Raw genomic sequence first — 27,534 nt, 5'->3', positions numbered from 1 at the left:
CAGTTCCTTGTGTTGTGGTGACCTCCAACCATAAAATTATTTGTTGCTACTTGGTAACTGTAATTTTGCTGTTGTGTAACATAAATATCTGTCATGTAGAGGTGTCTGATAAGTGATCCACGGTTGAGAACCACTGTTCTAGAGCTTATTATAGGATGGAGGTTCTGGTGATATTCAGGCAAATAGGAGGCTAATAACAATAAATAGAATAAATAGATATTCTGAGCATAAATAAGTGAATGGTGACTAGATAAATAATGGAGTCAATGAATTACTGAGAGGATAAACGTATGAATGCAGAATGAATGAAAACAGTCGATAAAAGAATAAATGGTTAAGCGAAGGAAATACTCAGGTTCTGAGCAACAGGAGCCTGCAGGTGAGCTGCTCTTCTGGCCAACTTTTATCTCTCATTACAATTTAGACCAAGGGCTATGCCCAGGGTTTCTACCCTAGCATCTCCCAGCACACAAAGCATGGGGCTGACCCCAGTTAGTCCTAATACGCTGCCCTCTGACAGCACCATGAGATCACTACTTTCATCCCAAGCTTCCCATTCCACTCCAGCCACAGCCAGCGCCACTCACAGCTGAGCCGAACGGCCTCCTGGGCCACATCTGGGTCTCGGCAGAGGCGGGCCAGGGTCACTGCAGCTTTCTGCTGTACTCTTTCACAGGCTGCCACTTCAGCAGGTGTCCCAGACCTTGGCTTCTCAGACAGCATGCCCATGATGAGCTGGACACCTGGGCAAGAAGCAAGGACAGTTTGGACAGTTTAGTCTTACTCCCAGGGTAGAGCTTCCCTAGTGGAGCTAGCTAGACAGGTGGAGGACTCGAGCAAAGGCTTGGGGTAGGGGAGTCTCAAACAGAGGTGCCAGTTAGATATGGGCACCTCTTTCCTTTCCTACTTCATAGAGATGTGGGATTCTAGGCACCAAGTCACCAACCTGGAAAGAAACATCTAAAAAGACACCCCCACTTTTTAAAACAACATTATTGACTTTATGGTATGTCTCACACTGTTATATGTACAGGAAACAAACAGTCCCCTCAAACATCCCAACAGTCTCATGGACATGACCATGGTAATTCTACTTTAAGGTCCAGAATGAGTAAGCCTCATGTCCAAAGCATGGGGATGCTGTGTGAAACTCAGATAGGGCTGCATCTGAGACAGGTCAAAGGTACTGAATCCTATAGCAGGAGGTGTCCCATAGCAGGAGGGTTTAGGCTGGAGAACCACTACAGCAGTTGCATTCCAGGTGGGAGTGCCAGCCAGAGGCTCTGTTTAGTCACTTAGGGTCCTCCTGTCTCCTCCCCAAGCAAGATCTGTCTCCTGATTGGTCTATAAAGCATATAAAGCGCGCGCGCGTGCGCTTACACACACACACACACATACACCATCAGCCTGCCTTTGCCCACTCTTTCTGTGGGGAACGCCCCTTTCCCTCTTCAAATATCTTCCATTGTACAGGTTTTCAGCGGAAGCCTGTCTTCTGTGTGAGCTGCCCCCACCCCCAGCATCCTAGTCCCAACCAGCTGGCTGAGAACTTCAACTAAACGTGATCTAAAGATAGGTTTACTTCACAGTGTTGCTTCAAGAATTATGTTGTCTGTGAGCTGTTGATTTCCATAATAATCTAGACTTCTGGTTTGTAACATTTACCTGCTGAATTGGCAGTAGTGACCCCACATATATCTCTATATGGCCAGAAGCTTATTGTTGTTGTTTGTTTCTGATTTTGTTTTGTATTATGATAGGGGTGTGCTGGGTATCTCAGGCTCCCTTGGAGCTGACTATGTAGCTGAGGTTGGCCTGGAACTCAAAACCCTCCTACTGAATTCTGAGATTATAAGCACATGCCTACACACCTGTCTTAAATTTACTATTATTAATGAGATTGACCGAATACTTGTCCACTTTGTCCATTTTCATTATGTGCCTGGATCCTGCAGGCATCTATGTTTACCACCTGTGACTTAGTAATGGGTGTTCAAAGTCAGACTATCTAACAGGGTTTCCCCTTCTAGAGACCTGGAGTCTCCTGGCTTCTAGTGGCCTCTGAGTACATCACTATCATTCGGATTCCTCAATTCCTGCCTTCCTCAAACTCTCTGCATGAAATCCTGGGAGGCTCACACTGTTTCCTAAAAGAAAAGGTAAACCTGGTGCAGGGCTCATCCTGGGTATAGACACTCTCCTGACACCACTCTTCATGGCCATCCTCACACACTCCTGTGAGCAAACATTGCTATTCCCACTTTTTAGAGGGAAGAGAGAGAGCCCATACTGTTTGTAGATAACAGAGCCAGGATTTGTGCCCACCAGGTGTGGCTCCAGAGTTAACACTCTGCTACCCTCCATCCTCACTCGGTGACTGTACTGTTTTAGATGGCCTATCTTATACATCAACACTTCAGTCCAGGCAGGCCCTCCTTTTGGTCAGGGAAAGCCTTTAGGAGAAATGTGGGGCTTCATTAAACTCCACGTCCTCAATGTCCAGCACAATGCCAGGCACACAGTAGGTTTCTGCCCCTGTGGACTCACTGAGTTAGTCAACAGTACTTTGTAAGCCACAAAGCACTCTCCAGATGGCAGCTATCCCAAGCTCAAAGGCTCAGGCAAGTGGCAGCCTGCTGTCACTGGCCACTTGAGCCAAGACTCCAAGTGCCTAAGGAGAGTACAAGTGACACCACGCAGCCTCTCCTCTTGGCCTCAGCTGGCTCAGCACAGTTTCTCATTATTAGCTCAATCACATGAAATTAACACAAAATGGTGTGTTTCAATTAGTCTTGGGGACCGGGGAAGTGTATGTTTGTTAAGACAGCAGGGCAGCCTGGGGGAAGGGACTTTCAGGAGAGCAGAGGTACCCAGCCTCCCAGCTCACTCTCTCATTAGTGCCTCTGGCCTCCGACTGCTTGCTAATTGCTCCCTTATTCCTCCATCACAGGAAGCCCTGGCCAGCCTAGCTCTGTTCCCAGCTGCAAGGCAGCCACCTTGTCTTTTGACAGAGACTGCTTACAACAGCCTTCAGGCTGACAAGCCCAGCTCCACCTCCCCTTGACCAGGAACACACAAGGTGGAACAGAGAAGGCCAGTTGGAAGTAAGGTCCTCTGGGAGAGGGGTAGAGGCGGCTGTCCTTCCCTCCCCCTCCCCCTCCCCCTACCTCCTTCCCACACGTTAGCTTTCCATGGAGGCCAAAGGCAATAAGGCAGTTAAATAGCAGTGTTACCCCACTTTGGGACAACCTTACCTCCCTCGCTGCTTTATTGTCCCCAGACCACTATCCCTACCTGGCATTGTCTTCTATGTTTTATATCTCCCACTAGAATTTAAGCCTGTGAAGGCAAATAAGCGTTTCACTTTTGACCAGGTTATACACAAAATTCTCAATCTCTCTCTCTCTCTCTCTCTCTCTCTCTCTCTCTCTCTGTGTGTGTGTGTGTGTGTGTGTGTGTGTATGCTCATACAGACATATAAACATATGTGCACTTATATATGTACACATGGGATTTATACAAGCCCACAGGCATATACCCTGATAATCCATGCAGCGTTCCCAGACATACCGTTCTCCTGAATGATGTCAGAGCCACACTGCTCCAGCACAGACATGTTTGCCAAGATGGTCACAATCTGGAAAACAGAATTGAGAAATTATAAAACAAACACGCATGGTCCCCATGACACTCTCTGTGGGTAGGTTATATGGGGACTGCAGAGCTTCTGTCAGCCTGGATCCTTACTATACATCTGCCTAGCCCTTCCATGGTATTGTCTTCTATTACCTTACATCATGGGCTGCTGCCACCCAGATGTAAGCCCCAGTGATGCCCACTAGTCAGTGGGTGGCTCTAGGGTAATCATCTGGGGTTCCAGTAAAAAGCAGACTCACAACGAATGAAGTTAAGATCCAGTTGTTTGAATTCAGAGACCCTCAGCCTCACCCCTACGATTCTAGACCCCTTTCTCTCTTCTGTTCTGGCTTTGTCTCCTGATTCTTTGATCTTTGATTGGGTTCCCCCATGTCAATTTCCTTTCTTGACAATGACCTTCTACCTGAAATGAATTAAGGCTGAGCTCCAGCCAGAAGGCAAGCTGATGAGAAAGTTCAGTTTAGCTACACTTTAGAAACCTCTAGTCTACCATCCTTACTTACAGATCGCCATTAACCCTCACAGTGACACTGTCATTAATGATAGAACACTAACATTCCATGGACATCCACCCTCAGTTACTGTCTCTTGGGCTATAACACTTTCCAGTCCTTACAGCGGGATAAAAGGGTCGCAGTGAACTCATAGCATACATAAATAAATATTTAAAAACTGGATTAAGGAATTTTCAACAAGAGACCCAAACTGTAAATGGTGCCAAAAATTAGATAGATAGAGAGATAGTCAAGGTTAGGAGTGTGGTGCTATAAGCAGAAATGGCCCCTGACACCGTACCTAAAAGAAACCATACAGTGGCAAATATGCCTGTCTCTGCAGATGCAGCCAGCATGTACTGATGGTGATTGAAATTAATAGGAAGATCTAAAGGATTTCTCCCCAGTGGGAGCCCACTCCCCAGAGAGCTTTTTCATAAGCTGGTAAGATAGTCTAACCAGGAGCCATGCTCTGCCTCTGAGCTGGCAAGTGATAGCCTGCAGAGGACAGCACGGGAGGCTTCAGTCCCGAGGATGGATGGTAGAGCAGCATTTGCCAGGAAAGAGCATTAGATGGATTTTAACTGGTTTAATTTTAGCTTATCACTCTCCTTAATTAAACATCTGAAAGCTCTCTTAAACAGGAAAAAAAGTGTTGTCATGCCAATAGGATATCTATCCCTCGGCCTTCTCAAGACACATGCTGGCTGTGGAGGCCATATCTCTGAGCATCATCCTCTTCCACTCAGACCTGGTCAGGGACTACATGGTTAAGTAAGAATTAGAGAGAGACATTGCGGGAGGGCAGGGAAGCCCCTCAAAAACTTTATTCTGAAGTCATCTGCCATGCCCAGTGTTTTATTAGAGGAGTGGTAGGTATATATTGGAAGTTCTTTTTCTCCCCTCAGAGGAAGAAATTAGAGAGAAGAGATGGGATATAGATGTAGCCCTCAAATGGAAGATTCCCCAAGAGCCATAAAGTACAGTCATAGGAGAGACATGCAGGGCCAAGTCTGTCAGATTACAGTGCATTCCAGTGTCTCTGGGTTGCTGATAACAGCAGAAACAGCCTGTTCCCACCACACAGGGGCTCCCAGGCCCCACCCGTCACTAGACAGGCATTTCCGTATACAGACTCTTGTTTCACCCTTACATTCATGGAGAAAGGAAGGAAGAGACGGAAAGAGGAAAAGAGGAAGGAAAATAAAACCTTTGTCTGCAGCAACGGGTTCATTATATGGCAATCATTAGCTGAGTCACAGGCACCAGGTAGGTCTTTGTGTTGGACTAATTTAGATCCTGTTAATGAAAATTACTTCCTCCTTACAGAGCCTGTACCCCATGTGGTTTTCTGAGGTGCAGATAAAGTAGTCAATTAAACACAATTTGAATAAATGCCAATTATACCCTGCTTGGAGTCTCCCATTTGAAACACACTTGTATGCACTGTGATGGAGAGGGAAAAGAAGCCAATGTTTTCACCTAGCAGTTAGCTTCCCAATTGGAGTTTTAAGGACAACTGGTTCACCTGGCTGGAAGTGACTTAGCAACGCTGTGAGGACATAGAATGCAGGAGCCAGGTTCAAGGTTTCTCTTGGCCCAGGGTTATTCAATTAGTGTAAAATTAAGGCCTGATTTCCTGACACTTCTGTAGTTACCTGATGAACACAGACACTGGCCTCAAGAAACACCTTGGATAAGATGTAGTGTAGGATCAGGTCCTGGCTCCATCTCTTGTTATCCACATGACTCTAGCAATACTACCCAGCCTTCTGTGCTTGGTTAATAAAAGGGTATATATTTCTTATTGCTGCTACAACAGATTGCTGAAATTTTTAGTAGCTTAAAACAAAGCAATTTTATTATCTTGCAAGGCTAGAGGTCTGAGGTCCTCATATGTCTCTGTCCCTCTCTCTCTCTGTTTCTCTCTCTGTGTGTCTCTCTCTCTCTGTTTCTCTCTCTCTGCCTCTCTGCCTCTCTCTCTCTCTCTCTCTCTCTCTCTCTCTCTCTCTCTCTTTCTCTCTCTCTCTCCCTCTCTCTCTCTCTCACACACACACAGAGAGAGAATAAGCCTAAGTTTCTCTCCATGGAAAAACCAAATGAACTGTAATCTGTGTGGCATGGACTTGCCCCACCCCCACCCCTTTCTCTTTCACATGTACACTGTGAGACTGGAGAAATGGTTTAGTGCTGCTATGGCTTTGACTCCAGCATTCAAGTAACAAGTTGAGGAAGCCCCAGGTTAAAGGAGAGACCTTGCCTCAAAAGAAAAAGATGGGAAGCTGTAGAGGATGTCTGACATCCTCTTCTAGACTCTGCGATTAGACATAGATACATGCATCTGCACCCACTTGTCCAGACCCACCCCCACCTCTTTAAATAAATGAACAAATAAACCAATAAATAAATAATCATGTTTTAAAGGATTTGCATTTCTATATATCCTAGAGAACCTTCAATTTGAGGTCTGCATCTTTAATGGAACTTTTCTATCTAACTCTTTCTACTCAGCTCACAAACATTCATTATCCTAAAGCGAGAGAAAAAGAATTTTTCAATAATGAAACCTGAGCCATTTTCTCTGACCCTGTTCCTCTTCCCTCCTCACATAAAATCATGCTATTACTTTAGACCCACCTGGACAACACTCCTTGGTTAAGAGCCTTAATTAATCACTGTGCAAAACCCCTTTTGCTATGTACAGGAAGTTATTCATCGATCTGGGTGATAGGAATGGATATCTCTGTGCAGCATCACTTGGTATACCATGGGAGGTCAACTATAAGTCATAAAACTACCATAAGCATTCAGTGTGTCTTGCCAATCACCCAGAACACTTGTTAAATTAAACAAACATAAGACACTTCTAAGAGGCAAGAACTGAAAGGACCCAGACCTTGAATGATTTGTTAAAGGAGAACTAGCAATGTGACAGTCACATTAAGGGTCTGAACATTGATGTGACCAAGAGGTACTGAGAATGAGAGATCCTCTCCATGGAATAAAAGGTCTCATATTTGGAGGGTTCTATGGTGGTTCAAGTGAGAATAGTCCACATTCCTATATTTGAAAACTTGGTACCAGTTGGTGGAACTGTTTGATAAGGAATAGAATGTGTGGCTTTGATGGAGAAGGTATGTCACTGGGGTGGGCTTTACAGTTTCAAAAGTCCATGCTATTCCCATTCAGGTCTCTACCTCATTCTTGTGGGTTAAGATGGGAGATTTCAGCTACTGCTCCAGCACTATGCCTGCCTGCCTGTCTGCTGCCATGTTCCTTGCCATGAGAGTCATGGACTCCATCCCCCCCAAACTATAAGCCCTGAATAAACTCTTTCTTCTATAAGTTGCCTTGGTCATAGTGATTTATCACAGCTATAGAAAAGTAACTAAAACAGAGCCTTCCTGTCTAGAAAACTAGTGGCTCCTCTGGCACTCTGAAATCAATTTTCATTCAGCTTACAAGGGCCTTAGAAAAACTGAAGTAGATAGCTAATTAACCTAGACCACCAGGGGATCTGCCATGTCACAGTTCAACAATAAATGCTCTGGTTTGGTAGAATGTAGGTTGGCTGAGTCTTCTGATAATAGCACACAGACAAAATGCTCATCTTGCACTCTTTTAGAGCAAGTAGTCAAGAGATACTTGCTCACAGGCAGACGTGAAGACATGGCCCAGGTTGTGTCACATCCCTAGCAGTCTCAGCAGTCACTCTGACCATTCTCTGACTCCACCAACATCCCTCCTCACCTGCTGTGCTGTAGGGTATCCCTAAAGATTACAACATGTAAAGTATGCCCAGAACACGCGGTTAGAGACAGGTACTCTCTGGCCTGACAGACCTTATGACACAGAACACCTGGATGCATCTATTGTTGAGTCATGGGTCCTTCTCTATGTCACCCAAGGATTCAGACACACACAAAAAACCAATATTCAAAAAACTGTAATTGACATTATTTTTAATCAGAAGCTTATCAACAATGTCAAGCATAGCTCTGAAATTCTCTTTCCCCCGTGCCCAGACTCTTTCCTTTTTTGTGATTTATGTGCTCATGTATGCATGCATGTGGAAGCCAGAGATTAATCATTCTCCAGCTGAGTATGTTGAGTGGGCTGGACTGAACCTAGAGCTTGCCAACTGAGCTAGGATGACTAACCAGCGAGTTCCATGGACCCACATGTCTCCTTTCAGCACCAGTACCGGAGGTATTTGTTTCTATGCTCAGCTCTTTTATGGGTTCTAGAGATTTGAATCAGGTTCTCATACTTGGGTAAAGAGCATTTTACCAACTGAAACTTCCCAGCTCCAGCTTATAGTACTTTTCAACTGTATACACACACACTCTCTCTCTCTCTCTCTCTCTCTCTCCCTCTCTCTCTCTCTCTCTCTCTCACACACACACACACACACACACACACACACACATTTACTTTGCATGTGTTCACACACAACCTGATGCTACACATGTCATCCATTACTTCACACCATACAACATTCGTCACTGCATTAGCTGTATTTCTGGGACCTCCCTTCCTGCCCTAAATTAGACATCTCCATCTAGACCCATCTCAATATATTCTATTCCAGTTATCTGCTCCAGTCACTACTCAGTACCCACTTTGGTTCTAAATGCTTTATGAACACCATCCCCATTTAATCAAATAAGGGCCAGAGGAGAGAAGAAATGTTGCTCTCTTCATTATACAGATTTCTTCATTAAGAAATTGGCCCAAGGACATACAGCTAGGAGATGACAGACACAGGATTTGAACTAAAGTGTACCTAGACCCAAGACATGTTGTTTCTACTTATATTTACATACATGGCAGAGATTTATAAACTATGGGGGGTTTTTGAGACACGAGCTGCTATTACAACCCCCAGTAATTGGCATTTCTGATTAATGGAGTCCTGATAAGTGGTGTCAGTACAGAAGTCCCAGAGATGGTACAAAATGTGGTGATTCTAAAATGCCAAGCAACTATGAATTTCTATGGGAAGTGTAGGCAGCACACTGTCTCTTTGAAAGCAATTCACAATAAGGCTCATCATGTTTGTGTTGTAAGTACCCTCCACTTCAGGGGTCAGTGACACTGGTTGTGCAGGGCCTTAGAGGTGTACTTCCCACCCTGTCCTGTCTACAGTTAGATCACTGCACAGCATAGCCTGTGCACAGCACCCTATGGGTGAGAAATCCCAGGGCTTTGGAAACTAATAAGTGAGCAGGGTCTTCTTTTTAGGAATTATAGGCAAGCATTCCACTAACTGAGCTACATCCCCAAGCTAGGATAATTTTCTTGATTCCTGATATCCAGATGTAGCCTGTACTATCTTCTTCTAGATTAGCAGAAGTAGGGTGGAAGACCCCAGACCCACGGCTATGTTTATAGCTGCCCATACCCCAAGAGTGAGCATAGAATGGGCTTTGCCAGTAAGGCTTTGGCTTGACTAATTAAGTGGACTTGGCCTGCCTAGATGATAGAGGAGTCCTCACTGTCCAAACAGAGGTGCGCTAAGTACATAGCCAAGACCAGGAGGCTTTGCACAGCATTGGCGTCACTGGCATGCTCATTACTGGAAGCTTCACTGGGCATTTAATTTCTTAAGTATTTCAGGGGGCGGTGAGCACTTCAGAGCCCAATTCATCTTCTTTGTCTTCATTACAGAGAGCCCTCTGATCACCTTAATCCTCCCTCTGCCACAGCAAAGAGCCATTTGTTTCTTTAATGGGTATGCTCTCACTAGCAAAGTGGCTTCTCAGAGCCAGGGCAGAAGGTGAAGCCATCCTGAGGACAGTGGGAGATGTGCCTGGCTTATACAGGGGGAAAAACTCCTGAATCAGATGCAGGGAAGTGTTCATCTGCCTCCGACTTGCCCACATTCTCACTGTTTCGAGGTGTCCTTCTCCTAAGTGTTGGTAAGACTTCATGGGGGGGAGGGAGCCTTCCAATCCTCATAGTCAGGTTAGGGACTCTGCAGAGTCATGTGACATTCACCCAGGAAGCAACACCCCATTCTCCACACGAGGAGACTGCAGTCTACAGGTTCTCACCAAGTGCTGTATACAGTGGGCCATCCATTCATTTTCCAGCATCCTTGTGACAGAGTCTACACCAACAGTCTACAGTCCCTAGTTTATTTTATCCCTGCCTTGACTCTGAAATTATGTATACACATTTTACAAATGAAGAGAGAATTACCCAAGGTAACATGAGTGTTAACAGCAAGGATCTGCTGAACATGTATCTCCTGTCTCCAAAAGGCTTGTTCTTATGGTCACTACTGGATCTCACTTGACATGATCAGAGTAAGCCTTGGGAATGCACTTGATGGTGAAGGCAGCTGAAATCATGCCACGTAGGAGAGAGGCTCAACAAGTAGAGGCATCTAGCTAAAGAAAGTGTGTGTGTGTGTGTGTGTGTGTGTGTGTGTGTGTGTGTGTGTGTGTGTGTGTTTATGACCAATAAAGAACAAAACCTCTAGTCCTATGCTGCCCATGTCTAACACCTATGACTACAATAGACATTGGGCATCACCTTTCAGAAGCCAATCAATCAGGCAAATAGCTAGGCCTGTGGGAATATGATCTCTACCTGTTCCCACCCTGACTATTCGTACGCTTGTCCAGCTCTAAGAAGTAAACTACAAAATCTGAGCCTTCCTGGTCTCTTACCTGGTCCCGAGTATAAGGGGTGTCCACTCTCTGCTTGTCACCACAGGCTTCCAGGAGGACACGGATTGCATTCAACTGTAGAAGCATCTCACAGGCCATTTTGTCGAAGAAGGTGATATTGGCGAGGGCCGCAGAGGCCAGCAGGAAGACTTCCCCTGACGAGGCCTCTTGGCACAGTTCTGGATAGTGAACAGAAAGAAACAGTTCAAGGCCAAGTGTTTGCACATGATCTCACTCCGTCCCCACAATAGCTCTGGGAGACCATTTGGGTGGGAGTCTTGGAACTATTTTTAGAGATGAACAAATTAGTTACTATAGAGGGAACTATATCATCTACATAGTTAGCAGAGCTGGGATGGGAGCCCTTGTATGTGGCTCCTGCTCACCCAAGGTGTTTATTGAGTGAATCCTAGGTGCCTAGTTATAAGATGGTAGGATGAACCAAACAAGTCACATTCCTTCCCTTGTGATATGTATTCTCTTCTAGCAGACAAGAGAAAGAGAACCTTTGAGAGTTCATATGAATAATTGACAATTTTGATAAACATGAAGAGAAAAGAGACAAATGCTACAGTGAAGAATAAGTGGGGACCCATGGGCCACATAGGAGATGTCTCTAAGAACATGACTGTAAAGCTGAAACCTTAAGAGTGGAAAAGGAGTCAGTCATGAAACTGTCTGGAGGAAGAACATGTTCTAGATTAGAGAAGTAGTATATGCAGAGGCCATGTGGCAGGAAGGGATATATCCTTTCTCTAGTTCCCATCTCTCCAGTTATGTGCCCTAAGATGTTAAGTTTGCATGAAGGAAGAGGCCAGACTTAATGCAGAGACTCTGCCTTCCAGACACCTCTGTATCATCTCCTTTGGGGTCAGATGGCAAAGGTCACCTGGCTTCAGACGATACTACACAAGCTTCTGGGTGCCGACTCTCTCGTCAATCCTAGCAGTAACAACTCAGCACTAAACGAGTGTCCCCGCCTGCCATATGTAATTGTGCTAAGTGCCCATCATCCCGCCATCACCTAACTCAGTGCCTTGGCCTCCACAGAACATGCAATGGATGGCCACCTCAAGAGGCACTGTCCGTGCTTCTGCTTGCCCCAATGGTCCTAACTTCCACGTCTCAGGTCCAACCAGTTAGGATGTGTCAGATTAAGTTCTGTGCCACTTGCAACAAATTTGTCACTTCTACAAAGACAGAAGAAGGAAGGCAACACTCCAGAAAACAGACCAGGAGAGGAAGAAAGGACAGAGACAGAGCTGAGCAAGACACTGCAGTAGGCACTTCTTGGCATCTTCATGGATGTAGCTGTGGAATTCCCCTAAAGTGGGATGGGCAGGAGTGTCAGTTAAACACCTACAGTCTTCCTTGTGCTGTGCCAGTGCATTTGGATCCATCTTTAAAGAAAAGAGGGAGATGTGCAGACATGGAAACTGAATCTCACATGAGCAGCCACAGATATTATTTCTTGAGCATTTACTCTGGCCCATCTGATCTTCACAGTAATCCATTTTTACTGTGACATTATCAATTAAATACCTGATATTGTGACCTGCTGAGATCTTACACCCAGTAAGGAACAGTGATCACAAAACCCTCATTCTTTCTGTACTTCATGATGTCTATTGTTTCAGCTCCTTGACTTATTCCCAGTGATGCCCTCATAGCCATAGGTTTCAGTCCTATTAGGGAGGCAATGTCTACCTCCAAGGTATTGCATTCCCTGTAGAACAGTCCAGATGTGACCATCAAATATCTAGAACTCATGATCCAGGACTAGGATCACAGATGTTAGCCAAGTAACATCCTCATAGTGAATGCTCCCCTCATCCCCTGACCGGGGAAAAAATCATTGAGGGCATCTGACTCTGTCCAAGCTTACGTCTCTATATCCAGGTTTTGGTATGGGACCACTCTACTGCTAGATTTGTCCCCAGGGGCAAAGAGTACCCCTCACCCTCATGCACTTGCCATTGATACTGACACGTTGATTATTAGCACAGCCATCTAAGTGCCTTTTAATTTTGCTGCACATTTATTTGAACTACGGTCCTAGTCACCTGGGATGTGTTAGGAAGATTAAACTGAGGATATCAGTGACTCACTTATAAATGTTTCCAGGGAATGGCAAGAAATTGGAGGGCTATTTCCCACCAAAGAACAGAGCCCTGGCATCCTGCCCAGAAGATATATCCCATCTGCTGACTCTGTGAGTGGGCTGAACAGTGCATCTTCCTGGGGATGGGTTAAATAAGAAGGCCTTTCTTCTCTGGGGATAATTCAGTCTGGGAAAGAAACAGGAACGGGTATCTAACAACAGTGGAAGGTTGTTTGGAGCATGCATGCTTTGGATTGTTTATTATTTGGAAAGTTTCTCCACAGTTTGGCATTTAGTTCTTATATTAAAATATGTCCCTGTCCCTAAAGACATTGCAGATGTAGCTGCTGTGTCACATGTGCATCTGTAGGTGGCAGAGAGGAGTAAGGCTATGTCTACTCTCAGTGTTCTGACCTACAAACATCTGAATGATTAGCAGTCTAATACTCCCGTGGAGATGGGGGGAAGTGAGCTGGAGAAGACCACAAGGGTGGGGAACAAGTGGAGACTAAAAGAACCCCACCTGGGACTGCAGGCCTGGGCAGGATGGTGCCCAAGACTGGTACCATGGGGCCTGGATATGGTGCTAGCCTAAAATGACACCAGTCCAGTGCCATGTAGTTCTGAGGGGAAGACCATGCCCAAAATGACCCCTGTTTGGTGCCATAATGGGCTAGCCGGCCATAGCACTCCTGAGATGACCCAAGACACTCAGAGACCCTGGGTGCCACTAAGAGAAGCAAGAAAGTGGTGGAGAAATGGAAAAGAAAGAGAAACAGAAGGATGTGGGCACAATGAAGAGAGGCAGAACTGGAGACTCGAGGGTAGTGAGGAACAGCCTGATGGAAGTAGCTAGTGAGGCTGCCAGGGACCATGGTTGGGTCCTGGCCTGTGATGCCATTGAGGGGGCACGTCTGCAGCAGCAGGGGGCTGTTAGTACCAAAGGTCAAGCAGAAGTCCGAGCCGTGGTCTGGGCTGCCACCAGAGGATGTACTGATGCCTGAGGGCTGTGCAGAACTGGCCCCGCCCCTCATCTGGGCATCATGGAAGGCCTGACCTAGAGTCATGAGAGCAGGAGAGCTGACCCCATCTCTGTCTAGGATCAGTACACAGGGGAGTGGGCCCCTGCACATAGTGGGAGTTGTGAGTGAGCCAGCGCCCAACACCAGAGGGTATGAACATGTGAAAACTGGCCCTGTCAATCATCTTTCATGCAGTGGCATGGATGAGGGAGAGATACCCTCCTTCCCTACCCCCTTACCACCTGTGACAGGTGGGAGACTGACCCTGGGGTCATGAGATCAGGAGAGTCCTGCCACCCCCCCTCCACCTGCTGCAGCATGCAGGAAACAGGCCCTGCACCTCATCTGGGCAGCACAGTAGATCTGATCCTGATGGCAGGGGTGCAGGTGAGCTAGCCCCAAGAGTGTAAGCATGGGAGAGTTGGCTCTGCCACTTGTCTTCCCTGTGGCAGTATGGGCAAGGGAGAAATGCCTCCCTTCCCCTTACCCCTTAGCAGCTACAGCAGGCAGGAGAGCTGGCTCTGGGGGGTATAAGAGCAGGAGAGGGGCCCTGCACCTTGTCTGATATGCAGTGGCACAGACAAATGACAAACACCCTCTTCCCCACCCTCCTTCCTTGCCACCTATAGCAGGTGGGAGATCTGGCCCTGGGATCATGAGAGTGGGAAATTGGCCCTGTTCCTAACCAACTGCAACATTAAAGAGAGCGGACCCTGTACATAGCACAAGCAGCAGGGTAGAGCTGGCCCTGATTGCAGGGGTTGCTGCTGGGTGATTCCCGAGAGTGGGAGAGCAGGAATGCTCCCATGCTGACCAGCTCAGATACCTCTCAGGCCCAGATCCAGGGCTTTGAATTGGCCCACCCCAACATCTACCCCATCAATGAACTGCTGGTGTTCACAAAAGGTCCAGCCCTACAAATCCAAAACTACAGGATCTCCATGACACAGGTCAACAACAGGATATCCAAGAGGAGACCCAGTGAGGTTCCAGTATTGATAGTGTAGCAGAAGCCAGAGACCTCGTACCAGACGGATGAGTCACTGTACTGAACATTTGCAAGCAAAGAGGTGTGGACAAAAGGGTACACTGTGGGACACACTGATACACTGCAGCTTCCACAACAAGATGTTTTATTCTGTTAGTGGGGAGGTTGCAAGGGTGGAGGGTGGGTACAAGAGGAAGGGGAGATGAGGGGGATTGGGGTGCATGATGTGAAGTTCACAAAGAACTAATAAAATTTGAAAAATAAAACAGAAAATATGTTGGCCTTCCCTACCAGGCAGTAATCAACTGTGGTTCAGCCGTGTCTGTCCGTATTTAGTCTGTGCACGTGCTCATCAACTTAATGCAGGTTGCAGACATCTTTTCCCATCTGTCTCCCTTCAAATCATTTCTTTCCTGCCAGACCCTGGTGGGAGTCTGAGCGTGAGAGCCCCCAGCATGGTGGATCCTAACACTGTTCTCGAGTCTCTCACCTTTTCTGAAACTCCACAGGCTTTGTGGTCACCTGAGCTCCCTTTAGCCAGGGTTCTCTATGGACTGCACTTCTTCTTGACTTTGAATCAATGTATATATTGGCATACCAGTTCCTCTAAACCTGGCCCATGGGAGACTCAGGCCCTGTGACCAGGATGGACCATAAAGTCCACCTAACTGATAATTGCCAAATGCAAAGTTCTTTCTCAACAGTACAAACCTAGAACCAGAAGGCCTCTTTGGAGATGTGGGTTACAATCCCTCAGTGTATATCAGAAGAAAGTTATCAAGTGAGATTTGCAAGAAGCCCTGGTAAAGTGAGTAGTAGAATCTCACATAAGTCTATGCAGGGTTGCTGGCCAGTAGCTGTTTATTGATGGATAGTAGAAAGCCAGAACCCAAGCCTGGCTGTTCCAACTCCTGTCTCAGCATCCTACACTGTGTGTAACTCCAGGCAACAGCAGATATTCCCAGCTCTGGTGAGATGGTCAGTAAAAAGGTATGAATGGAAGTAGAAACTCAGAGCTCACCAGGAAAGTTTCCTGAGCATTGCTATCCTGATAAATCCTAGATTTTGCAGTCTGGCAAAGGAAAGGTGAGAGAAAGAGAATATTCTAGATAGCTGACTATGATTCTCTTGCCAAACTTGCATAGGTCAAATAGGGAGACCAAAGAGAATCAATGTGTTCATGACCCTATGATGCAAAGCCAAAAGGTGGGATTTCCTGCATCTCTTGTGCCAAGCTAGTTCTCTCTGGGAAGTCACTTAGCAAGTTAGTACTGCTACTGTCATTAGGTGCCATGACTGAAATTTTAGGAATAAAGCCTAAATTTGAGTCCCTACTTGTCCCTGATTCCCGGGCTCTGAACTCCCTCTGAAAGGCCATGTGGTCCCTAAGTTTTCAAGCTGGGACTAAAGATATGCTGGCATTTCATTAAGAGGCTCTTGATCACAGGGTGCCCTAAAGCTGCCTGTGACCCATCAATAATGAGCTTTCAGCTAGTTTGGCTATCAGATTGTGAGTTTGAGCAAAGCAGGTGGGAAGGCCCTCCTGGTCCTTCTTGAAGACAATCATGCTTAGGCCCTATCACCTAGGTAACCCACCCAACCCAGGGTAACTCACTGATAAGGGCTGTCACAATCTCCTCCATGTTCTCCAGGAAGCTAGTGAGGTGCTGGGTGAAGGACAGATGTGGGGAGGTAACCTGGGCTACCACGGCTGCAGCCTCAGCTCTAGTGGCCTCCGAGTGGCTCTCATCAGTCAAGATGTCAGCCAAGCACAGGATACCGTCCACCTGCAGATGGAGAGAAAGAAGTTCCTAGTGTGCCTTGAAAGGGAGCATGTCACTGCCTGTGACAGTCATGAGTAAGAACCAAGTCCTCTTACCCTTCTGAGACGAGCTCACACCCCTTGTGGAGTCAGAGAAGAGCCCCTTCCCAAATGACCCAAAGTTGCCTCTGCTTTGAACCCAGGAAAGATAAGTGATCCCCTGTAGGTTTCCTAGATAGACAGCAAGCCAAGTGGCTAGAGGCTGACCTTGGCTAGGCATCACTGCAAACTGCAGTAGAAACAATGGTTTTTCAGTGATCTTCTGACCTTGAGCGTCAAGCCAGGCTCCATCTTTTATGCTGTGTGACTTCACATCCCTGACACTACTCCTTCAGACACCAGCAGGGTGTCAGGAGTTCACCAGATGGTAAAATCAGTTGATGCCTTATCCAGAAGACAAGTTCAGGAAGTGTGGGCTCCCTCCCCACATCTTCACCTTTGACAGCATGCTATGCTCCCTACCTTCCTTCCCCTGCTCTGGTCTTCCACTGGGATTCCTGTAGAAAGAGGACACTGCCTCCACGGAAGCCATGCTCTCCCTGCCCAATCAGAGAGGTTCAGGTCTTGTGGGAAACATATGCCAGAAAAAGGCTTGTTTCCCAGCCCGACCACAGCCAGACCTGCTCTTGACACAGTAACAGGAGAGACACATCTAGAGTACCTATAGTGTGCCAGGTGCCTCACTTAGTAGAATGTATATGTCACTGTATCACTGCGTCGAACATTCCCATGTCACAGAAAGGAAAACTTAGAAAAGATTATTCACCTGCCCTGGATTTTAACTTTCAAACTCATGGATTTGGGACTGGATGAATGGTCTGCTCTTCAACACCTAGATTCTGAAAAGAACTTCCTCCTGAGAGGTCACACCTGAGCTAAAAAACAACCCTCCATCGGGAGTCAGTGGGTGGGCTTTAGAGGAAGGGGGCAGGAACTTGCCACAGTGCACCTGCACTTCCTCCAGAAGCTAAGATGCTAGGCGGCTGAGGGCCAGCACTGGAGGTGAGGTAGAGGCAAGGCATGAATGAGGAGATGCCCTGACTGATATCCACCTCCCCCCCCCCCCCCGCCTGACTCCCACCACCTGCTACTGACTTCAGCCTCCTGCCTCTGCATCCCTACTTCTTGCCACTAGCTCTAGTGGCCCCCAGAGCTTGCCTTTCATTTGATTAATCACCTCCACCTCCAGTCCTGCACCTCCTCTTAAATGGCTCTTGGGATCTGAGAGGTCCATTAGCTGTGAAAGCCATTGGCAATTTCAGACTCAAAGGAGACAAATGTGAAAACAAGAGCCCAGGGAGCAGTCCACAGTAAAACCCACCTGGATGTGCTCAGTAAAAGGAACAAACAGTAGCCTGCCCGCCCCTGGCAGGACTGGACTCAGGCCAGGTATTTTATTAATAGGCCCTTGGAGAGGTCTGTTTTGAGCCCACAGGGCAGCTGCAGGCCTGGAACAGGAAGCAGCTCTATTGCCAACATAAGAAGCCTCTCAACTGACTGGCTCACATCCCCTTTCCTCCTTTGAGCATCAATCAAGAGTGTTGCTAAGAATCTCTGTGGTCTCTAATGGGAAAATATCGCCATCGATCCGGTGCCCTCAAACTTGTCTTGACTGTAGTTACTGCTGCTACCCTGGTCTCTGACTCAGTTGAAACAGCAGTCAGACTCAAACAGGTATGTTGGCCTGATGCACAGCAAATCTGAGCTGGTGGTCCCAGGACCCAGGGAAACCCAAGGTCCAAATATGAACCCCTCTGCCCAGGTCAGAAGTAAGTTCTTAACCTGATAAGTAAAAACCAAGTGCCAAGCCTCGTGCTTCACAAACACTGACCCAGGAGGGGGGTGTGAGACAGTGCCCCTATGGTGGAGGAACTGATTCTCATCACAGATTACAATCATGCAGGGTGATTTCCCAAAGGATGCTCTACTACCTCTGGAAGGTTCCCTTGATTTAACACTCCCACACTCTGGCTCCCATGATCAACTACTTCTGCTATCTTCATCATATTTTAGTACCAAAAGAACATTGTTTCTCCAAGTGGGACTGTGGCTGCATCAAATTAACAGTGGATTTCTTAGAAGAGAACCTCTGAGCTATCCTACCAGATTTATGGACAGGCCAGGAATCTGCTTGGTAAAAGGTCAACAGAACTTTTATACTGCTCCAGCATTAGCAATACACAATGGTGTGATGCTCTGATCCTCTGTGTGCCTGAACCCCTGTTCTGCAAACAGAGGGACCACACCTAGTTTACTTTGAGTTGCCTGATACCTGACATGTACTGGGCTTTCAGGAGATAGGGAACAAATGCCAGAAAGTAACATTGTAGATTAATACAAGTAGAAAGGTGGCATTGTATACAGGGGGAGGCTGAGAGCAAAAGCCCGTCAAGGACAGCATTGGAGCAGAAGCCAGCTCAACATCAGTTCCCCAGATCCTTGACCCCAGGTGATGTGGACCCTGATGCTCTTGTGGTGCCTGGATTTCCCAGAGGACCTGTGGGGCCCTGGATACTGAAATGATGAACTGCCCATTGTCTCGTCTTCTTCTGGTATGCCGAGTATGCTTCAGATTGCCTCTGACTGACTACTAATTATGAAATACAGCATTCCTTCAACACAAATCACGTAATAGATAACACTTATTCTTATATACAATACCTATGTAGCATGCATATCATATATACTCATAGGATATATCATCCATGTAAGAGAATAGAATATAGAAATATATGCGTATTTGTTTACATTTAAATACATTGAATATATAAGTGTGTAAGGGGTAAGATGGGTTAGAAAAGATTCCAATAGTAAAATGGACACCTGTGGGAAGATCTCTGTATGTTGAATATTCACAAATTCTAAATCTTAAAAATGGCATTAAGCTAAGACTTCTTCATCTCATCTCTCTGATCACCTACCACTGAAAAGGCCTCACCCTAGGTTCTGTGCTATTGACGCCCTTGTTTTTATTAGATCTCTGTCTAATAAACTAAGCTATATGGCTTTTATAACAGACATAAATGGTGCTACCATCAACAAAGACACTTTTTCCCTCCCACAGACATCCCTGCGGTTACCAAACTCCTTCCTGTAACTGTGTGTGTCTGTGGCCCATTTCTTTTTGCAGCTGTATGTTATTCCGATGTGTACACCTATTGCAATTCATGCATGCATTTTCCTGACAATGTCACTTGAGAGTCTTTGGTGGGTTTGCGATCCAGGACAGTGCTGTTACAAATATTCTTCTAAATATCTTCTGCAGATATGTGCCAGTTTCCTTGGGAGTCTTAACATTGAAATTAAGGCATAGCATTTGCACATCTCTACTAATACTACTAATTTACTTTGTCACATGGTTGTAGCAAGTTATACTTACAGACATTATAGAAAGATACTTAACATTATATTCTTCTGTAATTTTATAGTATGCTTATAATTTTTAATATTTTGCTGGTTTGAATGAGCAATATCCCCAATAGACACTTGGTCTCTAGTTAGTGGTGCTGTCTAGGGGTAGTTATGGAAATTTCAGGAGATATGGTCTTGCTGGAGAAATTACACCACTGGGGGAAGGCTTTGAAGGTTTATTGTCTTTCCCACTTCCTTCTCTCTCTACGTCCTGTGTGCAGATAAAGCCTGAGCAGCCAGCCTCCTGTCCTGGGCGCCTGCTGCCGTGCTTCCCACAAATATAGACTCTCCCTATAGAACCGTGAGCCAAAATAATTTTTTCTATAAGTTTCTTTAGTCATGGTTTTAATCACAGCAACAAAAAAGTAATTAATAAAGAGGGACCATAAAACCGTTGCATTATAACTTGTGTGAATGAAGACCAATGAAGCCGAGTCTTGTCTGTTGCATTGCTTTAGGTGGTTTGCACAGACTTTGTAAGCTTGGGGAGCCTGTTCATACAGCTTGCTTGTTTTTCTATTTGGTGGCGTTTTTAGGAGCTAACTTTCCTTGTTTCTGATGCTGCTGACCCCCACCCCCAGCCTGCCACACAAATTGGTCACTCCACACACCATCAGCTCCAAAGCTCCAATCCAGCCAGCTCACTACAACCCGTCACCAAGGGTTTCCTATCCTGCGTTATGAGATTTTTAGCCCTCATGCCAATTCCTAGAATATCAGAAAGTACAGACATTGGGGCCAGACCTATTAGTCTGAATCCTGCCTGCCTCTCACAACCTGAACAATTGTCTTACCCCTTTGAGCCTTTGTCCTAAAATTTAGGGTCATAATGCCAGTGCTGATGACTTTCATTTTTCTTATAAGAAGAGAATTTGAAACATCAACTTGAACGGGATACTGCAGTTATTCAATGAGAGACTGCATGGGCAGTGCCTGTCACATGGTGATGCCATCATTCCATCCTCAGCCAATCTGTGGCTTAGCTCTCTCTCCTGATGCCTGGAGGTCCTCTCCTCAATTCTGTGTGACTCAGAGACTCGCCCCCGAGGTCCCTTTCTGTAGTCTCCTCTGAGTGAGAGCTCAGGTCCCTGGGTAATGTGCCAGTCAGCTTTCCTTCATTGTGACAAAGTACTGGAGAAAATCGCCTCACTGGGGGACAAGTTTGTCTGTGCTCCTGGTTTCCGTGGTTTTGTGGCCCTGAAGGCCTCTTTGCTTCAGGCTCGTGGCAGCGCAGTGAATCATGGGAGCATGCTACAGAGGAGGCCTGCTCACCTCAGGGCAGCCAGCTGGAAGAGGAAGAGGAAAGACCAGGGTTCCGGTGTCCTGCTGAAGGGCAACACCAACGTCCTAGCTTCCTTCCATTAATCCTTACCTCCGGCTGGTTCTACTAGCTCCCAGTAGCACCCCGAACTGGCAGAAACAAGAAACAAGCGATGTTGAGAGAGAGGTGGGGGAGAACCCTGAGCGCACAGAGGACTGGTTCACTCTCATTTGCCCTTCCGCAATCCTTACTCCTGCTGCTGAGACCTCTCTCCATTTTGGCTTCCTCTCCCAGGACTCCAGCATGGTTCATTTCAGAAGCTTGTGTCCTCCTAGGCTCATAGCATCTCTCTTCGTTCTCTCTTAGCCCCTTCCCCTTGACAGCTAGTTACCAGCTTCTGCTGCTACTCTGTGCCATACTGGAAACCAGAGTCAAATCCACATGGCCTTGATGTCTTACTCTGGTGACACTCAGAGCTAAATCTTGCCCCTTTTCCTGCAGGATGGACATCTATATTTCCAAACCCCTACTGGATCATTTTATGTTTATTTCCAAAAATAATTGGTATGGATGGTCCATGAGCGCCTCACACCTAATTTACTTAAAGCTGAAGTGTTGTCCTCATTTCACTCTCACCTCCTGTTTCAGACCCAGGTAAGGTCACCTACTTCCCCAGACAGAGGCCATTTCTGTCCTTGCAGCTGCCATACCACTGTGATCTGATCACAGTTGCAGCGTGCATCCTTGGTATGGTCTGTCTAGGTTACATTCATATTGCCCTCAGGGTAAACCCTGCACTGAATTCTCTCCAGGTCCTTGATGCCCAGCAGAGAATTCAACAGACAGACTCCAGTGTAGGAGGAACGATGAGGAAACAGAGAATCAAGGTGATTGGTCCGCCCACACAGGACAGCAGGCTAACTCTGGTCCTTGTTTCTGATCTCCAGGCCTATGCCTCCCTCTATGGAGCCTTTGAGAAAAAATGGGAGGAGCTGGAATAAATGGCCAGGTCAAAGGAGGTCACTCAGCTCAGCTCCTATGAAAGGCTGAGGAGCAGTCCTGCCTGAGGCCAGCTCCTTCAAACACTAGTCCAATTTCAGGACTGTCTCCAGCCCCTAATTGCCCGCTTCCCATTGCTAGCCATAAAGTTGGTGCCAAGAGAGTACTCTAATCAAAGCACTTACACATTCCTAAGGAAATGGCTGCTGAAAGCACTTACAGATAATTAGCTCTTACATGGAGTGGGGTGGGCCTGGTGGGTGGGTGGGTGGGTGCATATGTGAAGCTGAGGTTGGCCTGGGTGGGACCTGGACAGCAGGGACCTGGAGTCTGGACTCCTGGGCAGAGGTTCTCACTGAGGGTAGAAGGAATGTGCAACTCAGGCATCGGGGGCACCCAAGTGTAGGAAACAATGTCAGGTTTATGAGTAACATTCTCCCATTGATTGCCAAAAATTAAAAGGTCAGAGGTGGCCATTATACAATACTGAAGGAACACAGGCTATAGATGAAGGCCCATCATATATCGTTGGTGCTGGTCAGCCATCTTGATTTTGTGTTGGAGCACTTGTTTTGCTTTTGCTTTGTGTTTAGTGTTTAGTTTTCAGTGAATGTCAGAGGTGCTCGCTAGTGGCTTATAATAAAGAATTGTGTAAAAGTGATGAAAACTGGACCATGAGAAAAAGTACCAAGAGTTTCAGAGTCTCTTCCCTCCTTCTCTCCTTGCCTCCCTCCCTCCCTCCCCTTCCTTCTTCTCCTTCCACACTTCTGGCTGAGAACACACCAGCTTCAATCTTAAAAATCTTCCTGCGTAAGCCTCCCAAGAGCTGCAATGCCAGGCATGCACCACCACACCCAGCTCCTAAGACTGCTAACTATCTCCTTCATGATTCTGGCTACCTAGGTATCTAAGACCTACAGGAAAACTCAAAACAAATGAGAATTCCAAGAATAGTTAAGTTCCTCTAGAATATAATCAGTTAAAAAGAAATTTGAATCCTGGTTGGAGAAAAACAAGAAGACAAACAGAAGCCAAGGACAAGGTAGAGTAACATGTGGGTCAGAAGCAGAAAGCAAAATATGAAGCAGGATGGGACAAGGTTTAGGACAAAGCTGTGGCAATGCCTGAGGTCCAAGGCCCCCCTTATAAAATGGTGGACTTATGGCAGAGGTGGACTTATGGCAGAGATGTCAACTCAATACAAATCCACAGAAACTAAACAAGCCTCCAAAAGGTAAGAGCATCCTCCCTCCTCGAAGCCAACATATCCAGGCTCCACTCCACCTCTGCTGTTATTTCAAACACAAGTGGATAAACGCAAATACCAAGTCACAACAGAACATGGACGCGTGGATAGCAGGGGTCATGTGGCCCCTCTGAGGAAAAAACCAATAGGGCAGAGAGAGGAAGATGCACAGGCAAAGAAAGTTGAAAGGGATACCTGCAGTGGAGAGCAATCGTGGCTTGAATCACTTGGGAGTATGACTAGAAAATAAGCTCTGTGTTCGCAGAGAATTTTCCTTAAAGCACATTTCAAATAGATGGGCGGGAGTGGCTGTTCCTTCACCGGTGTTACTAGCCTTGTGCTATATGAAAATGCTACATTTTCAACAAACTTCCATGGAGGCCCAGCTGGGACCTGGGCTGTAGCCAAAGGGCTTAGGTCAGTGATTATAAGATGATAAGTGCCATTGTCTGGGGAAATATTAAAAATTATAATGCTAGTTGGGCATGGTGACTCAGGCCTTTAATCCCAGCACTTGGGAGGCAGAGGGAGGTGGATCTCTAAGTTTGAGATCTACAAAGTGAGTTCTAGAACAGCCAGGGCTACACAAGGAAACCTTATCTCAGTAAATGTATATACATATACATATATATATATATATGTATATATTCAATTTAACCAACTGAATTATTATTTTAATGGCCTATCTTTTTTGAAAAGTTCTTCATGTAAGTCTAATGGACACCTTGGGTTGAATACCAGAGTTCTGGGATGATTGTAGTACAAGAGAGTTGACACAGCCTTCAGATTTTGGAGAGTGCCTGCTTTCTAACTTGACTTCCTCAAGATGCATCATACACAGCAACAAACTAGTCAATGATGCATTAGCCTTCCTTTGAATTTGGCAACAAGACAATGGGATCCATCACCTGCATCTCCATCTAACACTGTGCTCGCCAATGCAGTCACACGAGAAAAGAAATACTGGTTGCAAGGAAGCAAGCCTGCTGTTCTTTATGCTGTTCTTTATGTTCTTTACAGGAGGTTTAGATGTGCAGAAAAATGTGAAACACTCAGCACTCTACTAAAATGTATAAGCAGATTTAGCACAACCACAAAATATCAAGGATATTTTCTGTGTATTAGCAGGATGATTTCCAAAGTGGTCATTTAAAGTACCACTTACATTACCATAAACCATAGCTATGAAAAAAGATTTAAAAGATGTATGAGGGGTCAATCCTTAAAGTCTACACTAAGGAGTAAGGTGCGTTATGTTCATTGATCAGATTGTTTTAATTGTTTGAGATGTCAAACATATAGAAATATAACGAACTCTTAATTAAAGTATTGGCAGGTATTTTGTAGACTCCAACAAGCTGGTTATAAAATGAATATAGAAATCTAAAGATTTGCCAATATCGTCTTAAAGAACAGAGAGTACTTGTACAATTCAATATTGAGGGTTTTTTTTTTTTTTGGACTGGGGTACTCAGTGTTATATTGGTAAAAGGATGGTCCAAAAAGACTAACAGGACAGACTATATCCATCACTTTGTTTACACAAAAGAATCACTTCATGTGAAGAAAGTCTCAATAAGGAATTTTCTAGACCAGATTGGCCTGTGGGACATGTCTGTGGGAATTTGCCTTGATTGGTAGATGATTTAGGATTAACTGTTAACTGCCCATTTTAGGTGGCACCAATCCCTAGGCAGGGTCTTCTGAGCAATATAACAAAGGAGGAAACCAGCTGAGGGCAGGCAAGCAAGGATCCATGCATTCAATACTCTCTTTCCTTGACTGATTATATGATGTCACCAACTGCTTAGAGCTCCTGCCCTGGGACAGCCCAACCCCCAGTGACAGACTGTAATCTAAAATCACCAACTCAAACACTTTCTCCCCTAAGCTGCTTTCTGTCAAGATATTTTATCACAAGAACAGAAACAAAACAAGGACAGTGTCAAACAAAATACAGGAGAATGTCCTGAGCATTCTGGAGAAAGCAAGGATTTCTTAAATAGACAGAAGCAGCACTCACTATAAAAAGGAAGATCAATAAATAGGACCTTAACAAAATCAAGACTTTCTATTTATCAAATGACAACATTAAGAGAAAGATAAAGCAAACCACAGGCTGACAACATTTATTCTCGCCATCTCTATCTGAAAAGGGATTTGTGTCTAGAATACATTTTAAAATTTATAAATCAATAAGTCAAGACAAACGATCCGATGTTTTTAAATGAGAAAACATCTCAGACTGTCGTTTCAAAAAAAAAAAAAAAAACACAAGACAACCAAATGGACAGCAAGGATATGAAACAGTTCTCTGAATCGTTACTCATCAGAGAAACAAACTTCAAAATCATCATAAAAGATGAATTTGTGCCTGAGTAAGTCAGAGGCAGGAGACTGTCTCGTAAATCTACAAACATGTTCATCTGTGCTTCTGAACTGATCTAAGAAGAGGCCCCAGCCCAGCTCTGAAAATTGAACACGCTCATCATCTCCACAGGTCTTTCTGTCCGTCTGTCTCCCTTTCCCCGTAAGCCTCATCTTTTTTCTCACAGCCCTTCCCTCTCTGTGGGCAATCAACAGGCCCGCCATCACTTGCTCTACACGGTCAGTACCAGAATGTCCAAGGAAGGGCACGCTTCTGGTTCAGTTCCATCCCAATCTGCACTGATGCTCACAGATGTTCACAGTCTCCCATTTCCTTTTGCTGCCAGAAGCCCTGTGTCCCCTGCTCCCAGTGACGCTTCTCCACTCAAAAGCCAAAGGGTAGCCCAGCATCACATTGCTGTGTGTGCCAGAAGCATCACCTCCGCCCCCAGTCAATTCCCCTTTGTAATGTCCCCTAAGGTACAGCCTCTCTTCACCACAGAACTAGCATCATCTTCACAGAGAATTTTCCGTGTTTCCTGAGTCCTTTGGAAGAAATGCACACTAAGTAACATTTTATCCACAGACCAGAGTCTTCTCAGCCCTGGTTGCCCCCACACAGAGAAGGAAGGGAGCGTTCCAAAGCAGGGCACCGGGTCAAAAGGCTGCAAGTTCTGCTCCAATGGCTTCTCGGGAAGCATCCGCGCACACCCAGGGGACAGACACACCCAGGGGACAGGTACCAGAGTTCCCAGCCGAGAGAGCTCAGCACCATCTCGTTTTCCTACTTCACATTGTGTCTTACAAAATCCATTCATACTCCACATGCTACCAGAAAACTTACTAAATGCTATTGGGAAACATCCTCTGGTTCCTTAGAGAGCCACTAGCCACGAGAGAACAGGCATCCGTGCTAATGCCAGCGTGGCAGCCTCTACCCAGGAAGCATCCCCAGCCTTGACTGCTTGCTCTTTATCTCATCTGTCTCACACTGGCTATGCATCCTGGACCACCAGTTCCTCTGTCTGCTTGGAGATGCAATGATTCGAGTCTGAAGAGGGAGAGAGAAAGGAGAATCTGGCACAATGCATGAGGCCCTAGAGTGTAATGGGACTTAGCTCATATCCCACAGAAATATATTCAAATATGTTAGCCATTCTTTCCTTGCTGAAGGACCCGCCCCACTCCTCCATCTGCTGCCTTCACTTCACACAGGACCCTGAAACTGCTGGCAGAGGCTATACCTCACGTCAGCCCCATGGCTGGTGGTAGGAGTGTGTGTGTGTTTGTGTGTGTGTGTGTGTGTGTGTGTGTGTGTGTGTGTGTGTGTCTGAGTCTGTGTCTGTGTGTCTGTGTGTGTGTGTCTGTGTGTGTGTCTGTATGTGTGTCTGTGTCTGTGCAAAGAAATGCAAGCCATTTCCTTGGCAAGCCAAAGGGTGACAGCATCTCCAGCCCCCCACCCCCCACGCCAAAGGGTGATGAGTGGCAG

General features: G+C 46.0%; 1 protein-coding gene and 1 non-coding gene across 8 annotated transcripts in view; one reads left to right on the top strand and one right to left on the bottom strand.

Annotated features, from left to right (window-relative positions):
* Insc (INSC spindle orientation adaptor protein) overlaps nucleotides 1-27,534 on the bottom strand; it is a 106,693-nt gene that overhangs the window by 4,621 nt on the left and 74,538 nt on the right. For all 7 annotated transcript variants that reach the window (XM_006507662.4, XM_006507659.4, XM_030242501.1 and 4 more), the window contains 4 exons: nucleotides 16,555-16,726; nucleotides 10,829-11,007; nucleotides 3,571-3,637; nucleotides 588-743 (listed from right to left, as the gene is read on the bottom strand). In XM_006507662.4, coding sequence (XP_006507725.1) covers nucleotides 588-743; nucleotides 3,571-3,637; nucleotides 10,829-11,007; nucleotides 16,555-16,726 — 574 coding nt within the window. The remainder of the gene's footprint in view (nucleotides 1-587; nucleotides 744-3,570; nucleotides 3,638-10,828; nucleotides 11,008-16,554; nucleotides 16,727-27,534) is intronic.
* Gm24982 lies at nucleotides 13,246-13,377 on the top strand. The gene has a single exon (XR_003947169.1). It is a non-coding gene; the product is annotated as a small nucleolar RNA SNORA17 (small nucleolar RNA).

Source organism: Mus musculus, chromosome 7, assembly GCF_000001635.26.
Source record: "Mus musculus strain C57BL/6J chromosome 7, GRCm38.p6 C57BL/6J".
NCBI lineage: Eukaryota > Metazoa > Chordata > Mammalia > Rodentia > Muridae > Mus > Mus musculus.
Note: the sequence above shows the minus strand (reverse complement) of the source record. Positions and strands in the feature narration are given on the sequence as shown.